We start from the raw sequence: 18,173 nt of genomic DNA, 5'->3' as shown, positions 1-18,173 counted from the left end.
TATTTGCCCATGCCTATCTGTGTGGTCATTATTATGTTCTTGCAACAAGCATAAACAAGTTGTAATGAACAATTAGGAGCCCACATTCCAATAACATCCGAGGTTATTAAAACAAATGCAATATCTATTTAGAGAACCTGTTTAGAGAGCCTGTTCATCTGTAACACTGAATAATACCAAACCAGCTTGGAAACCTTACTAGTTTTACTAGCAAATACTGTTGAACCAATAGAAACTATGTATTTACCCTTACCATTAAAAACAGTCCATAGAACTTGGTAAAACAGATGATAACATTGATCGTTTGCTCCAATGACCTACACTTAATGTCTTATTTTCACCCTTTATTGCCTGAGAAAAAGACTGTTAATGGGATACAAACTGCAGAATCTCAAGTGCAAGTCTTTGTTTTTGAGACTAAAGTGTCGCTCGAGTCAGGACTAGAGTCGCCATCTTTGGCATTTTCTCTTACCAAATGCCAGCTTCAACGTACTGAGTCATTTCAGCCCTGTGAAAAATTATATGTTTCCAAATACAACAGCCAAGTGTGGTAGCAGAGGTGTTTCTACTAAAACAATTTACATTTGAGGGCAGAACAGCAGAGTTACAGAAAGGAGAAAAGGTTTTCTGTGAATTAAATTAAGCATTAGAATGGCACTTATTTCTCTTCTGTAATAAGAGACCTAAGAAGATGACACATGCCCAAGGGTTAGTGCGTCATTGTCTGCCGCCTTGTTACTGACCTGTAAAGGGAAATGATAATTATTTTGGCAACAGTCTGAATACCTTTCAGCAGCACTGTGAAAAACTACAATCCTGTGCTGTTATCAAGATTAAGGGTCAAGCCTGTCACTTCAGGAATGTTTGCATTTGCAGTAATGCCATTCCTCACACATTCTGAGTGTTATCTATCAGTGTGTGGGTGTGAATAATGACCATTTTGTTCTTGTACGTGTAGAGAGGAGGGCAAACGTATTTTATCACTGAACTGATAGGTATAAATGAACTTGTGACGAGACGACCAAATATCTGCGCTCTTTTCATGAAGTAGATGCACAGGAAAAAAGAGGTATGAATTCTCTGATTTAAAATAAAATATGTTACAAATGTATTAACAATTACTAATGCAATGCCAAATAATAAATACATGTAGTTGTGTCTATATGCATATTTGCAAAAGCTAAGAGCAGAATTTTGTTACGACCAAAGAAACTATTTTGTTTAACTCAGAATTAAGAGTCACTGCTAAGACAGTCAAAATCTTGTTAGTGATCAAGCCTGTACAATTAACTTCAAAGTTTTACTAAAATAGTTGTGTGAAAGCTGTAAGGCCTTCACACTAGTCTATTTATTAACAGTTGTTTTGGCAGTTCACTGCTCTTACATACTTTGTGCTATACTTTGCACTTTACAGAAATAATTTATGTGTCAAAACCACCCACGCATGTCTGCTTTCAAGGAAATATAGGTGTCATCACTTATGGTTTTACAATTTTCTTTAAAACCCTTCCTGAGTGCTGGTGTGGATCAATTCAAAATATTTTCTGATGTTTTCAGTGCAAAAGGTCATTTTTTAACTGCCCCATCTCCTAAATGGAGATGCAATTTGTTTCTAAATATTGTGCTTTTTCACCTTATCTACTAAAAGTTATCTCTTGATTTTCACCTTATCTACTAAAAGTTATCTCTTGATGTCTACCATTTTTTACATTTCAAAAGCTGTTTCATACAACAATTTAGTTTTGAGGTAATTTCAGCTGGTTCAGCAGTTTTCAACTGACAGTCTTGCTATTTAAGCAGCTTTTCAGCTTTTCTAATTTTTTTTGCTAATTTATTACATTTCGGCAAGTTGACTTCAAATTCTTCAGCAGTTTCACCCTGCATTTTCACAAGAAAATTCACTTTTTTTTTGTTTTAAGTACTTTGTCAATGTATTTTCTTAGTGAAGAAAACAGCTTGAAATTGCAAGATAATTTCTATGTTTTCAGCTGACCACTTCATTAGATGTATGCTATTTTAGTGGCCAGCCAACAACCAAAGAGCACCAGCTCAAAAACTAAAAGTTGTTACTTGCTCTTTGTTGGATAACCAGTTTCATAGTGTTTCTCATGACCTTCAGGTCTGGCTAAAAAAATTTTTTCTATCAACATGTCATGCTTTTTTTGTAACAGATGAGATTTGATTGTAGTGAAGAAAAAAAAGAAGAAAGACGTGCTGTTAGAGCCTTTCCAGGATGATACTAGTCTAGTAAAAGAGGCCTCGTGCATTCCTTCTATGTCAAATCAGCATTCCTTTGGTACAGCACATTGAGCCAAGTACATTTGCAATTTTGTGGTATTGTTTAAACGAAGCTTTATAGTATCTTGTGATTGCTGTTGTGTCCCATTAACCTTTTGATTCATTTCACAGAATTCCAGTCAGTTTTCCAGTTTCATGGGGATGTGCCTGAGAAGGGAGAAAAACCTCGAATAAAACGAAGAGTGAAGCCACTCAGAAGGATCCATAATGTCTTTCAAGCTTGTTAAAAGGTTGAGCAGCAAAAAGAAAAGTATGTTTATTTACATTTATTTGCTATGTTTGTTGAATGAATTCAAGTGTTATTAGACTATGAGAAAACTGTATTCTCAGAAAGTCATGTTTCTCTATTAACCATCAATTTGTGGTCATGAATCTGTATTATTATAGTTTGTTTAGGCATTCTAAGTCAAAAACATTCCCATCATGAAATATACTACCAGCTCTATTATTATGGGAAAGTGTCTATTTGAAAATATTTTTGCTTAAAAGCTTATGAAGTTTAAAATAATTTCGGAGTGTGTAAAGCCAAAAACTTGCCTCCATTATTGTAAAATATTTTAAACCACAAAAGTAGCATCTGGACACCATCTTCCATTGCATGCAACACATTCATATTTATTCTTTCATATACTACATGGGTCTAAAATTTTAATCACAAAAGTTTAAATCGTAAGAGTCTCACCAAGTCTAAATTGTAGCATCCTGAAATGTGCAGAAATGCTGTTTACTCTGTAATTATAGATTGTGACATAGCATTACAAAATTAGCACATATCATTCATAAACAAAAACATTTCATATATATACAGGGGTTGGACAATGAAACTGAAACACCTGTCATTTTAATGTGGGAGGTTTCATGGCTAAATTGGACCAGCCTGGTAGCCAGTCTTCATTGATTGCACATTGCACCAGTAAGAGCAGAGGGTGAAGGTTCAATTAGCAGGGTAAGAGCACAGTTTTGCTCAAAATATTGAAATGCACACAACATTATGGGTGACATACCAGAGTTCAAAAGAGTACAAATTGTTGGTACACGTCTTGCTGGCGCATCTGTGACCAAGACAGCAAGTCTTTGTGATGTATCAAGAGCCACGGTATCCAGGGTAATGTCAGCATACCACCAAGAAGGACGAACCACATCCAACAAAATTAACTGTGGACGCAAGAGGAAGCTGTCTGAAAGGGATGTTTGGGTGCTAGCCCGGATTGTATCCAAAAAACATAAAACCACGGCTGCCCAAATCATGGCAGAATTAAATGTGCACCTCAACTCTCCTGTTTCCACCAGAACTGTCCGTCAGGAGCTCCACAGGGTCAATATACACGGCCGGGCTGGTATAGCCAAACCTTTGGTCACTCATGCCAATGCCAAACGTCAGTTTTAATGGTGCAAGGAGCGCAAATCTTGGGCTGTGGACAATGTGAAACATGTATTGTTCTCTGATCAGTCCACCTTTACTGTTTTCCCCACATCCGGGAGAGTTACGGTGTGGAGAAGCCCTAAAGAAGCATACCACCCAGACTGTTGCATTCCCATAGTGAAGCATAGGGGTGGATCAGTGATGGTTTGGGCTGCCATATCATGGCATTCCCTTGGCCCAATACTTGTGCTAGATGGGCTCGTCACTGCCAAGGACTATTGAACCATTCTTGAGGACCATGTGCATCCAATGGTTCACACATTGTATCCTGAAGGCGGTGCCGTGTATCAGGATGACAATGCACCAATACACACAGCAAGACTGGTGAAAGATTGGTTTGATGAACATGAAAGTGAAGTTGAACATCTCCCATGGCCTGCTCAGTCACCAGATCTAAATATTATTGAGCCACTTTGGGGTGTTTTGGAGGAGCGAGTCAGGAAACGTTTTCCTCCACCAGTATCACGTAGTGACCTGGCCACTATCCTGCAAGAAGAATTGCTTAAAATCCCTCTGACCACTGTGCAGGACTTGTATATGTCATTCCCAAGACGAATTGACGCTGTATTGGCCGCAAAAGGAGGCCCTACACCATACTAATAAATTATTGTGGTCTAAAACCAGGTGTTTCAGTTACATTGTCCAACCCCTGTATATATCTTGTCCTCACCTACAGGGCGCTAAATAGCCAGGCTCCTGACTATATGTTTAAGCATTTAACTAAACACTCTGCTCCTCGTAGCCTTTGATCACAATCCCCAAATCTCAGGGATGTCTCTCGTACATGGCTAAAAACCGAGGGGGGCAGGGCTTTTCAGTCTAAGTCTCCTAAACTGTGGAACAGTTTGCCACCACAGCTTTACTTTACTAAAATTCAATTTAAAACTGTTTTGTTCTGCCGGGCTTTTATTTCATGATTGTATTGTACTTTTTATGTAGATCCTAATGCAATATCCTTCTACAGCGTTTTGTGACTCTGTGTCTGTGAAAGGCGCTTTATAAATAAACTTACCTTACCTTCTTACCCACTCAAGACGAGACAATTAGATGTTAGAAGCTGTAGGAGTTCTAGGGCACAGCAGCAAAAGTTGATGAAAACCCACAATCCCCACCAAAGCAATGGATTGGTCAATGAGTGAAGAATTCAGCCACTCATCCAGTAATCGTTTGTGATATATTGTTGTCACAAGGGGAACTTATCTTCTCTAATTCAAGTGTATAACTTCATCTTATTAACTTTCAGGAATGGTGGATGACATCATTGTATTCGACTGTGTAGCTCTTTTACTACCAGAACTGCTAAGTTTGAAAGTGACCACTTTACAGCTTTATTTTCTGAATTAAAATTGTTTTAAACTGTAGATATGGTTGCGAAGATATTTGACGTGCTTGATCACAGCATGTTATGGCAGCAATATTAGATGACATAAAACCATAAGCAGAGTGACAACAGATATCAAGAGCTGACTGCAGAAACAAATTCAATTAGAAACGTCATAACTAGGACCCTTTAGGATTGGTTTAAAACATCTATATTTTTGTCATTTATGCTATTTATGCACAACAGCAAGAATAGTATCTTGTTACATTTGACATAACATTGTAAATATGCACAATTTAAATCTCTAGAATTCATTTAAACTATGTCTATTATTAGGCTTACTAGACTAGCTTTTTTATTTTACAAAAACATGAAGATATTTGAATATCCTTGAATATTGAAGAATAAATGAACCTTGAATAAATTATGTGGTTTCTGTTTTCATTAGGACCTCTGAAGGACAGTGTCCAGGCAGAGATTTTGCATAAGCTTGGCCTAGAAGCTTACAGCACTAGACAACTTGATTCAGCATCTGTGTCAAATATCAGCACATGGATTCTGGAGAACAAACAACCTCTAGAGCTAAAAAATCTACCAGATTCTTTTCTCAGTCGCCTTTGGCTGCTTAGTGATGATGCCCGGAGCACTTGTTGCCAGCCTCAACTTGACCCTTTAAATGGTGACAACAAACTACCTGAGGTAAAACTCAGCAGTTGTGAAGATAATACCCAAAATGCAATCAACCCCCTTGATCTGGTCACATCTGTCTTTATATCTGCCGACACATTTCTGCAGCAGGAGATAACTGTGCGCATGATGCAATGCAAGTTTGCTGTGCCTTTAGTTCTACCAAATGTTGATCCAGAAAAGCCCAGTCAGTTCCTTCTTTGGCCTTCAAGAGGAGTTGTGGGTCAGTGGAGATCTCACTCTCTGGATACAAACAGCAGAGTACAAGACTGCAATTTGGCAAGCACACCTATGCCAATTATTTCATGTATAAAACTTGGCCGTTGCAGTGTCTCTAAATCCCAGGTGCTTAACTATGTTCTGAATGGACCTAAATCAAGCAATAACACATTCATACATAAGGGAATGGATGGAGGGCAAGTTCCCCGAAGACTCTCTAACGGCCTAGTAGAGATTGGATGGTATCTACCCACTGGAGATATCGACAGAGATGTTTACCGTGCCCCATTTCTCATCTCTAATTTACGTGGTGATGCCAGCAATCATGAGAAATGCCTCAAACTTCTGTGTCAAGCATCATCAGCTGTCATAATTTTCTGTGGGGATGTTAAGGACAAAGAAAAACAACTCCTTGTATCTTGCAAAGGCATGGCAAGTAAGCTCATCTTAATTGACATCTCTGGCACAGAAAGAGAAGAGACCACAGTTATGGGATGTGGTGGAAAGACCCTTGAAGAGTTTTTAGGGCTTCCCAATGGGGCTGTGGTTGCCGGGCATACTCTGGGTGAGGACGAAGTGGCTAAGAACATTTGTGAAATCCTAAAAAGTTGGGTACCAGAGAGCCTAAAACCTGTTATGCTTGAGGCAGCAGCACAATTAGCATTGGACATGGGCCTAAATATGGATGAAGGCCCAGTCTGCAAAAAAGCAATGGCCACAGTGGAGGAAGTGTTGAAGGGTTTAGATGAGGGATTGGCTGAATTTCAACAGAAACAGCTCCCTTTGCAGGGGCATTTGTGGAGCAAACTGGCAGAGCTAGATAAGGAGGAAAGTACACAAACAAAATCAGGAAAAGAAATTGAACCCCAGCTTCTAAAAGAAAAGAAAGACATCTTGACAGAGTTCAACAGGTACAAAATGACCCCAGCTATGAAGGTTTTTATAGATGCTCTTTTGACAAAGGATAAAAGTGAGAGGACTTATTTCCTTGCTTGGCTCAAACTGAGGCTCCATCACAAACAAACTGAAGAATTAAACAGCTTAAAAGAGTTACAGCCAGAACAAACAGAACATCTGGAAAACCTTGCAAATGAAGCTGACAACAGCCTAGATTGTGACAGTTTCTGTACAGATTCAATGTCTGAAGAGGAAACTGAAGTACAGCCAGTAAACAATAGGGTAGATTGTGTTCAAGGCTGTGAAACAGTACAAGATGTGCAGCAAAATCCACATTACACAGAGAAGACCACAGAACATCAAGAGTCTACACAAGATTTATCATGTTCTACCAACCAACTGTTGTATCGTGGAGAATCATTTGAAAATCCCAAAGCCTTGAATTCACGGTCTCTTCAACCAAAAACATACACATTAGGCATTGAGCAGTTTTTGCGCGAGATGGGTCTGATTTTTGAGCTTACACATGTCAGTGGGGGTCAAAATGTGTTACGTTTGCCCAACCTAGCAGCAGAACTTCTTCTCAATGGGGTTCCGCTGGAATTAATGGATGGAGATGCATTAAACATCCCTATCTGCTGGCTTGGTTGCGTCTTTGCAGAGCTCAAACGGTGCTTACGTCACGAGCAATTAAGGACCAGAGTGCTGACAATCCTTGGTGACCGTCATGCCAGGAATGCTGAGGTTCTGTCTGGATTGTTTGGTGTTAAACTCCCAGAGGGATGGAGAAGAACAAACAGGGGGGTGTATGTGGTGGTCCTAAGTCTCCCTGATGATCTCAGAAAAGACCTAGAGTGTGATTATCTTTTCTTAATTGATGTGGAAGGCCTTGGCTTAGTCTCAGGAGAAATTAAAACAGATCTAACACGCGACAACATGATGGCCACGGTTGCAATAGGATTAAGTGATGTTTTACTCCAGAACATTTCACCCTGTGCTGGTGATGAGCTTGAGACAACGTTTACCGTCATGGTCAATGCTCTTCTACGCTCCAAAGAATGCAGTGCTTTCCCCATTTGCCAAATCCTGACTCAGGATGATGATATAAACAGTGTATTACAAACCTTACAGTTGAGGCGTGTTTGCAAGTTTTTACAGAATGAAAACAAAGGAAATATCATTGATTATCATGCATTAAATACAAGCAACACAGTATTTGTAAAAGGACCTTGGCCTAATATGTGTCCTTGCGAAGCAGTTGACAAAAAATACAGTACAAATGTGTTAAAACTAAAGGAAAATCTCCTTGGAGCTCTAAAGAAATGTGCGACCATGTCTAAAAGTTCAGATTTTATTGGACGCTTGTATGATGTGTGGGATGCAGTTAAAAGCAATTCATTTTCCATTGGTCTACAGGACATGAACATGGCTTTAGGCTTTTCTCTACTCTGCACAGAGTTTTCCCAATGGGAAAATATTCTTCTGGAAAACACAGAGAGCTGGTTAATGGGGACAACAAAGAAAATCATTGACACAAAGGCTTTGGATGCTGCTGCTCAACATGTCCTTCTTAGTGAGTTAAAGAAAGAAGCCGAGGAGGAAGTCAAATCAGAAGTGAACAAACTCAAATCAAACGCAGAGAGCTATCTGATGACTGAAGAAATTCTCAAAATAAATTCTAAAATATTCTGGCCAATCCTATTTAGTAACATAAACAACCTCCAGGAAAGAGTAATTGAAGAAGCAATGCAAAAGTTGGAGACAATCAATGAGTCCCACTGTTCATACTCTCAGATTAAAAAATTTGAGAAGTCGGTGGAAAAAGAGCAAGAGTACAAGTTACTTGCACTAGTGGAGACAAGCAAGTCAACCAATATTCTTCTACAAGATCATGAACTGGAAGAGGAGTTTGAGATTGTGTGGAAGAAGATATTGTCCAGTTTTGAATTTAGGCCTTCAGAAAAAGAGGAAATTAGTTCAATTGTGACAAATGTTCTAAAGCAGAATCTAATCAGCCGTGACCTCCAGAAACACATGGACAAACTTTGCGTCCTTGACCAAAACCAGACTTCCAGCTTCCAAGTATGTGATGAGCATTTTGGATATCGCAGCCGGTTAAAACGCATGTTCGAAGACAACAACAAACAACAGAAATTAGAAGCGCAAAAGATAGCAAGCAAAATCATTGAGGAATACAATCAGTTTATCGCAAATAAATGTAGCTTAGCAGCAGATTTCTCTGAAAGTTATATAATTGAGCTGTTAGACATTGTTGAAAATGGTTTAAAAGAAAAATCGTTGGAAATCCGATCAGCTTTTGAAGTGGATTTAAAAATATATCTGTGTAACGCAGCATGCCAAGACTTCCAAAAACTACATGACCGCTTTGCAAAGGACAGAGAACTTTTAGCATATATATCTGCAACCAAGAATAAGTATGCAGCCAAGTTCATTTACCAGTTTAGGAAACGGGATCAGTGCCAGAGGGTGGCCCGAGCATTCATATCCATGGTCATCAAACCTTTAATGTTAGAGTATGTCAATGAACCATTGGGTATCCAGATAGCAAAGGAAGTTAAGCATAAAGCTCAGCAGTATCAGTCTCCAAATGCATTTCACCAATGCATACTGGAGGATCTAATTAAAGAGGACTGCTTTGAAAGCTTTGTAGAATATCTGTTGTCCTATGAAGACTTCAGACTGAGGAAGATTCGAGAAACAGTGGTTTCTCACTTATCTGATACAACCAGCCTTGGTGAATTAAGGCAACAGAGACTTGGTGAAATTGTAGGGAAGATTGCGGCAGCTGTGAGTCAAACAACAGAAGGTACCAGTGGAGTGCTAAGTGATACAAAGCCAATGCTGGAGAGAGTCTGTCTCATTTTAGAGAGAGATTCAAAAATAGATGTCAAGAAGGAGTCTCTAAATGGTCCCCTCTTTAGCATAACAACAGAATGGGATCGCTTTGTTAAGTGTTTAATGGAGTTACTGGCCACAATGCGCTTAGATATTGGCCAGGAGTTCAACCAAAATGTGGATGTACTTGAGATTCTCAATGACCTTCCAGTTCAGCCCCAGGATCAGCTCCTTCATGTAGTGAGAGGGTGTGACAAAAGATGTCCTCTTTGCAAAGCCCCTTGTGAGGAGGAAAAGCTTGACCATGAAGTTCACAGCTCTCTCCTCCATCGACCCAAAGGCATGCTGCCTTATGACTTCTGTTCTCCATCTCATCTGAGTTGCCCAGAAACCAGCAAAGAAGCATATGGTGAATTGATAATATGTAAAAATCTCCATTTGGAAGATCCGAACTGGAGCAATGTCTCTGATGACTTAAACAACCAAAAGACCAATAATTATTGGAGGTAATGTCTGTGTTTATTATCAAAATTTACGATAGCATTGCTGAACATTGAAACAACATTTAAAAAGTACATTTCACATATGTACATTTCTCCACCAACTATAGATTTTGAAGTATTCAATTCTTACATTTACAGGTACGTGTTGGCGAGGTTCAATGAGAAGTTTGCAGCAGAATTCAACCAAGAGCTTGTAAAGTTGCCAGAGGATTGGAAGCAGATCACAAAAGAGGATGCCTTAGAAAGTTTGAAAGGAGTCTTTGCTAAAAAAGAGTGCATCTAAATTGTGACATCTTTTTTTATCTCAGTGGTTGTTTCCATATTCGTGTTATTCATGTAGTCCAGGGAGTTATGTAATCCTGAATGCTATTTGGTTTTAATTTTAACTGAATAGTTTGAAAAAAGTGACCGGATTTATGTTCGACAATTTCATTTTAAACACTTGAAATTTAAAATGTTTTCATGTACTTTTATTTACTCAATATGATTTTTATGTTTAACATTTTTTTATTTTGTACATTTTATTGTCACTATAAATCAAATGGCAAAACATGCTGCCAACCATAGAAAAACAGTTTACTTTAAGAAACTGTATTCTATTAAGAAAATTGCTTTGCTTTAAAAATCAAGATAAAGTGAGATTATTTTAAATTTACAATTTTATTGTTTTACTGCTCTTGACTTTACAACTGTTGAATTGTTTGTTGTTGGTTTTTTTTTCTTGCTTTTTTATTTAGTGTGTTTTTTTAAAAATATAAAAAAATATTCAAAAAAGAAACCCAACTTAACTTAAATCACAAATGACTAAATAATTTAATTTATCTCTATTTCCCCTCTTTGAGATTGCAGTTGGACTGAATATTTTAAATATTCTGTGATTTTTATTATTTATTTGTACTTTTATCTCACCTCTTATTTTTATCCTATGTGTTTTTTATGGTTATTTGAATATATTTTAATGAATATGTGCATATAGTTATTGTTGCTTTGATGATGATGAGTTTATTGATTAATTGATCGATTGAACATTTGTATTAGTACTTTATTTGCTTGCTTTAAGATTTTCCTAATTTGTGCTCCCTTTGTTACTTTTAAGTGTTTATTATTTTTTTCACTGACTCCAATTGGTTTATTGATTGCTCAGCTAAATGGGATTGCCAAAGAGGCATTCAGAAATTTTTAAAGTAGGATGCAGATATAATACTTTATGCAACATTGTTAAGCTATGGTAAACTTTATTAATGTATGCAAATAAATATCACAACCACTCTCATAATCTATGAAAAATCTATCTGAAGGGTGAAATCATATCTGTTCAATGAACAAATTATATCATACATTTAAAGACGCAGCAAGTTTTTATATTTTTCTTTGAATATTCATCTGAATCAAAAGTAATCACACTTTAAGTTTTATAAGGAATCAGTAAATAATGTAGTTAAGAATTTACTTTATTAATTACCCTATGATCTATTGTCTAGTGATTAAATTAAGTTAAAAGAGACAACGAAAAATGAAAATATTAATGAACTTACTTTTAGATTACTTTTTAAAGTGAAAAAGGGGAAGTTTTAGAAACAGAAAAATCAAATGTTCAAAAACTTACCAATATATCTCAGGAATGTTACAGAGTTTTACAGCAGCTGTGCTTATGACTGGAATGTCACCTAACAAAGCATAGGGGGCAAACAAACAATTATTACAGCCACATCTTGACAAGTTAACCAGTCTTCTTGTTGATTCAGTTATAGAAAAAAATATTAATGATTCTTTTAAATAATTATCGTCCTGTTTTAATATTTAATGTTGTCTTTCTGTGTGAATCTCATAACTCAGCAGCTAGCCAGAAGACTGAGCTTACTAGGGAGCACAAATTGCTAATCAACCTATTACAAACGTACTTGGGATAATAGAAGCAGTACGGTTAAAACGCTATAAAAAAAGCAATAAACTATCAATGTAGATTAAATATTAACTTCTGGCTGGAGCTGCTCTCATGTTAAAGTTTCAAATATGTATTCACCATACTGAAGAAAACATAACCTCACACTATTGTTTAACACATTAATAAATATTTAAGGTTAACTTAACATGAAATATTGATTATTTCAAAGCTCTCTGAATTTTAAGAATTAGAAAAACTATAATTCTATAAGTAAACACTCTAGCAGGCATTCAGAGAATCTTCTCTTAAGCAAGACTTTAATGTGACAAAATATTGACATTTTAAAGTTTCTGAATGGTTTGGGAGAAACGTTTGTGGCTAAATCTAAAAGTCCAGCAAGATTTTAAGGGTCTTGGAGATGAGCAGTTTTTGCAGATGATAGATCACATCTGGTATGGGCTGTGCCCTATACAATACTGCTTAGTATTTCCATTTGCTTGATTTGAGCGCAAGAGAAGAGAGCAAAAACAAAAAAAAAAAAGGTTAAATTCACCAGGGGGCACGAGAGAGCTGGAAGAGATAGATGCCTGAAAGTTCTCTGAGAATAATAAAACAGACTGAGAAGCAGTTTATTAATATCTGTTAAGTTAATATACTTCCCTTTCAGTTCATTTGGGCCAACTAAAGAAGACACATACATACACACACACACACACACACATATATATATATATATATATAATTTTATAAATATATATATATATATATAATTTTATTTAAAAAAAAAAAAATATATATATATATATATATATATATACATATATATATATATATACTTTTATAAATTTATTGAACATTTATTATTTACAAAAAAACAACACAGAAACAAAACAAAACCGACCAGCACAGGACATACAACCATACAGAAAACTATGCTGATTACATTTAAAAATAAACGTGATCCTCCTTTGCAAAGTAAGTCATTCAAGTCCTGAGGCAGGTAGTCCAGAAGAGGGGTTGCCATATTCTATAATAGACATGCAGTTTGTCCTTTGCTTGGGCACTGAGATGCTCCATTGGGAGGACCCTAAACGTCTCTCTGTATCATTGTGTAACAGAAAGGGGTTCTCCTGAATCCACTGTAACAAAATGCATCGCCTTGCCAAGTGTAAGAATTTGTACAATAATATCATCTGCTCCGGTAACAAGGATAACCCCTGCCCAGACAAGCCAAAAAGAAAAAAAAAACTGGGTCCACGGTAATTGTTCAATGAAAAAAATAGCGAAGCTCTGTAGCAACAATTTTCCAGAAAATATTTATCAAAGTAAAATGCCAAATACAATGGTATTATGTACCAACATTTATTTCACATTTTATGCACATAGGGGGATATTGAGGGTGAGGTTTATGCATAAGCTGTGGAGTACATTGTTATCTGTGCTGAATTCTGTACTGGTTCTCCCTCAATCCATTACAGGCAAACAGTTTTGCTGTTAATAAGAAGGCCCTTGATCATATTTCAATGCTAAATTCAACCCCCAAATCTGTTCCTCAATGAATATTGAATCTGTCAGTAGTAGAAGGATTTGGCATCATTAGTTGCCCATAGAAAGGGTAATTAATTTCCATAGATCCAAGAAAGAAAGTAGTGAGAGGGACTCACAGCACCAACTGTCCACATGTGGTTCAGACTGATGTAACAAGGACTGTAACCAATCTGATACTAACCATGCATGACATGCCCAATAATAATATAGAAAGTTAGGTTGTAAAATCTTAGGTTAGGTTGTAAAATCTTCATCCTAAGCCTAGGCTTCTTTCCATGCCAAAGACATTGCGACAGACATTTTTCAATTTCAGAGAATGTAGATCAGTTAATTTTAAGCGATAATATAGAATGTTCATTTTTACCAAACTTATTCTACCCAGCCATGACGGCAGGAGGTCGGACCACCTGTTCAGATTACTCTTGACTGAGGCCTAAAATGTTTTAAATTCAATTTATATAATTTGAAGTGTTTTCAGACAGTCTAATGCGCACGTACGTGAGACCTGTTTTTGTCTACTTAAAAGGAAAGTCAACAGGAGGGTCTCAGCCCGCCCTTTATGCCCCCAGCAGTAGGGCCATCGACTTTTGAACATTTATTTTATACCCTCAAATTCGGCCAAACTGAGTAATAACCGAAATTAGTGTTGGAATAGATAAGTCTGTATCAGTAACATACAACAAGACATCATCAGTGTAAAGTGAAATGTTTTATTTTACATTTCCCATGTTAATAGCATAGATCCCAGTGTCGGTTCTTATAACCTCCGCTACTGGTTCTAGTGCAAGTGCAAATAATAGATGGGAGAGGGGATAGCCTTGGCAAGTTCCCCTACACAGGCAGAACATCTTATAAGTAGAGCGGTTTACCAGGACCCTTGTAAATGCCTTCTCTGCATCTAAGGAAATAGCGAGAGCTCTATAGTTTGTATTCTGTGACTATTGTAAAACAAAAGAGTCGTCTCACATTGGAGTGAGAGGACCTATTCTTTACAAATCCGGTCTGATCAGGCTTCACCAGAGCCAGCAGCATCTCCACCAATCTCCTAGCCAAGATCTTTGATAAAATCTTTATGTAGTGTTGGAATTATGATTATTGATTAATTAATATTTATCAAGAATTATAATTAACAATCATAATTTGACAAAATTAATTTCTTAACCAAAATCCTCATTTATGAATTGAGACCAGAGATGTCTTCTGGTGTTGTAACTGTGGCTCAACGCCTTTGATAATTACAACCGTTAAATACTCAGTAATAATTGATAACTATTACCAGAGATGTCACTGTTTAATCAACCGTTTCTGCCGAAACGTGTGGAACGTTTAACCTTATTTTGACTGACAAACCACTCTTGCACAAAATAAACACTCACGACTTCTCTTTATCTATGTGAACATTTATTAAATCACAGCTCGATACCATCCGCTCTTCCGATTTAATAATCTTCACCTACTCAAACATGCAAATTCTACACAAAACAGGGTAAAATATCTAACTAAACAAAATAAAGCAAAACAGCAGTGGGTGTGTATGGAATCAAACCAGCAGTTATGGCAAAAATGATAATATGACAAAGGGATGTGGTGGTGAACAGAGTTTGGGAGCGTAGCCCAAACTGTAACTCAGTTATACTAAGTCATAAAGCATCCCCCAACTCTGGGCGGGGGTGAGCACGCAAAGAGTTATAAAACTTTTGGCAGCAGGCTAGTATGCAGTAAAGTTGAAGACAAAGAAAATGGTGAATTTCCCCATGAGGTTATTATAACAGTCCAGTTCCACAGCGCGCCTGCACTTGCTCTCAGGTGTTAAACAACCCAGCAAAACACACACACAGTTGGGTAGCACAGCGGCTGCCAGACATCCAAAACAGCACATCAAAGTTTCAATAAAAAGGTTACATGCACATATCATTCTGAACACATTAGATTAAATGGCAAATCTAATCGCACTAAAACCTCCTCTACCCTGCCCAGACTATTTCTAAGAAAGAAATAAAAATAAAAGGGTAGATTTTACTTGTTGATGTCTTCCTTCTGGGGCAGCGAGTGAGAGAGAGAGAGAGAAAAAAAGGGGGTTTGAAGAGATCCACGCGTTCGTGGGTAACTCAGCAAAACAGTCCGTTTTCTTCCTTGGTGGCCTCCGTGGCAGGAAGGTAGAAAAATAATGACGGACTGTCACTAGTCGACTGGTACAAAAACAAGAAAGGAAAGTTGCGTCTCCTTGAAACTCCATGGTTTTTTGGTTATGTGTTAACTCACGTCTTCGATCGGCAAAATAAAATTTCTGGCCTTCTTATTCCAGAAACCTCTCTCATGAATTTTCCATTGGCAAACGTAGGAGAATATATGAAATCCACTTGGGACTCTTCTCCAGAAGTCCGGTCTCCAGCTGAAAAGCGTTCTTTAAAGGGGGTCACCTTCCCTGATAATCTCCTGTGACGCCAGACTTGGGACGCCCCGTCATATCAGCCGCAGTGGCCGAAGGGATTTGTAGTAACGGACTGTCCTGGATACAAAATGGCCAAAACGCCGGAAGGCCTGGTGGTGTCCAGCAACGTGCAAATGGCCCAATATTCAGCAGACGTGGTCCAACAGTAGGACATACATAAATCAGAGCATTTATTCTTTTTCAGAATTAGAGATATATGGGCCATTTTTAAAGTTAGTGGGATTGTGCCCAGCTCAAAAGATTCTTTATACATATTTAGTAAAAGACGGTCAATATGTTTGGCCATCTTTTTATAAAAATGGTAAATAAATGGTAAATGGACTGAACTTATATAGCGCTTTTCCAGTCATACAGACCGCTCAAAGCGCTTTTACACTAGAGCCACATTCACCCAATTTCACTCACTAACGCTCACACATTCATACACCGATACGCAGATCGGTAGGCAACTTGAGGTTAAGTGCCTTGCCCAGGGGCACATCGACATATGGCAGGACCAAACCCATCAGGGCATGGGGCTTTCCCACATTCCAAAGAGTCTATGGCTTGTATGACGTCCTGAGTTGCATGGGTTTACCCGAATCTAGTCTACTTTGTTCCGACAGCACAGGGAGATTAATTTGGCCAAAAGAACCATCACACAAATTTGCTGTGTCATGGCATACAGAGAAAGAAAGTTCTTGATATAACTTTTTAATCGTTTCATTAATCAGTCTGGTTTAGTCCAGTCCAGGCCAATTTCCAGATTCATATATGCTTTGCTATGCATAGAATAATGTTATTTCTGCTTGCTGAGTGAGCAGTTGGTCTAATGTGGATCTAGCCGCAACTAATGTTTTAAGCACAGGGATGGATGGAGACTGTTTAAAGAGTTAATAAAACCTTGGGTGTCCTCAGGCACAGTAAACTTGTGGTGTGTGCCATTATGAGACAGAGTGAGTGTAGCAGGATATCCCATGTTGAAGAGGAGGCCCTTTGCAATGAGAGCACTGCAACTCTCACTAAAATGTTGTTTCTTCTCGCGGACTGCTGAAAATAAATCCTGGTGTATATAGATCACTTGTCTGCTGTGTTTCAGCTCCGGTGACGTGTTGACCACTGCCATATTCCTCTGCTTGTCTCTAGAATTGTGAAGCTTAATTATTACTGGGCCTCGATGTACCCGGTCTATCTTGATGTGAGTTTTGGTACAGACTCCGGGGTTCTTATTCAGGCTGAGCAGTTAGGGAAAAACTGGATAGGAACTTTGCCCTCCGCCCCCTCCTTTAAATTTATAATCTGAATGTTGTCCCGTCTGCTTCTGTTCTCCATGTCATCCAGACCATCGCCCATTAATGTGATTTTCCTCTCCGCTGCAGCCAGTCTCCCTGCCATGTTGTTAGCCGTGTCTTCTAGTATGGTGTAGGGCCTCCTTTTGCGGCCAATACAGCGTCAATTCGTCTTGGGAATGACATATACAAGTCCTGCACAGTGGTCAGAGGGATTTTAAGCCATTCTTCTTGCAGGATAGTGGCCAGGTCACTACGTGATACTGGTGGAGGAATACGTTTCCTGACTCGCTCCTCCAAAACACCCCAAAGTGGCTCAATAATATTTAGATCTGGTGACTGTGCAGGCCATGGGAGATGTTCAACTTCACTTTCATGTTCATCAAACCAATCTTTCACCAGTCTTGCTGTGTGTATTGGTGCATTGTCATCCTGATACACGGCACCGCCTTCAGGATACAATGTTTGAACCATTGGATGCACATGGTCCTCAAGAATGGTTCGGTAGTCCTTGGCAGTGACGCGCCCATCTAGCACAAGTATTGGGCCAAGGGAATGCCATGATATGGCAGCCCAAACCATCACTGATCCACCCCCATGCTTCACTCTGGGCATGCAACAGTCTGAGTGGTACGCTTCTTTGGGGCTTCTCCACATCGTAACTCACCCGGATGTGGGGAAAACAGTAAAGGTGGACTCATCAGAGAACAATACATGTTTCACATTGTCCACAGCCCATGATTTGCGCTCCTTGCACCATTGAAACCGACGTTTGGCATTGGCATGAGTGACCAAAGGTTTGGCTATAGCAGCCCG

The 18,173-nt window shown here is 38.3% G+C and overlaps 1 protein-coding gene across 1 annotated transcript; it reads left to right on the top strand.

The window, feature by feature from the left end:
* The first annotated feature begins 974 nt into the window (after window positions 1-974).
* Window positions 975-11,480, top strand: si:dkey-202l22.6 (interferon-induced very large GTPase 1). The gene is made up of 4 exons (XM_047390891.1): window positions 975-1,069; window positions 2,410-2,548; window positions 5,491-10,207; window positions 10,343-11,480. Exons 2-4 carry the CDS (start codon window positions 2,506-2,508, stop codon window positions 10,485-10,487), a joined length of 4,905 nt encoding a protein of 1,634 aa, XP_047246847.1. The 5' UTR covers window positions 975-1,069; window positions 2,410-2,505; the 3' UTR covers window positions 10,488-11,480.
* Window positions 11,481-18,173: the final 6,693 nt, after the last annotated feature.

The sequence above is a fragment of the Girardinichthys multiradiatus genome, chromosome 18 (assembly GCF_021462225.1).
Source record: "Girardinichthys multiradiatus isolate DD_20200921_A chromosome 18, DD_fGirMul_XY1, whole genome shotgun sequence".
NCBI classification, from domain to species: Eukaryota; Metazoa; Chordata; class Actinopteri; order Cyprinodontiformes; family Goodeidae; genus Girardinichthys; species Girardinichthys multiradiatus.
This window is presented reverse-complemented; position numbering and strand designations above follow the sequence as displayed.

Excerpts from the sequence above, each read along its gene's own strand:
- si:dkey-202l22.6 (XM_047390891.1), top strand. The coding sequence starts at position 2,506 with ATGTCTTTCAAGCTTGTTAAAAGGTTGAGCAGCAAAAAGAAAA. Across the intron at positions 2,549-5,490 it reads GTTGAGCAGCAAAAAGAAAA|GACCTCTGAAGGACAGTGTC; the intron begins GTATGTTTATTT and ends TGTTTTCATTAG. Across the intron at positions 10,208-10,342 it reads AAGACCAATAATTATTGGAG|GTACGTGTTGGCGAGGTTCA; the intron begins GTAATGTCTGTG and ends TTACATTTACAG.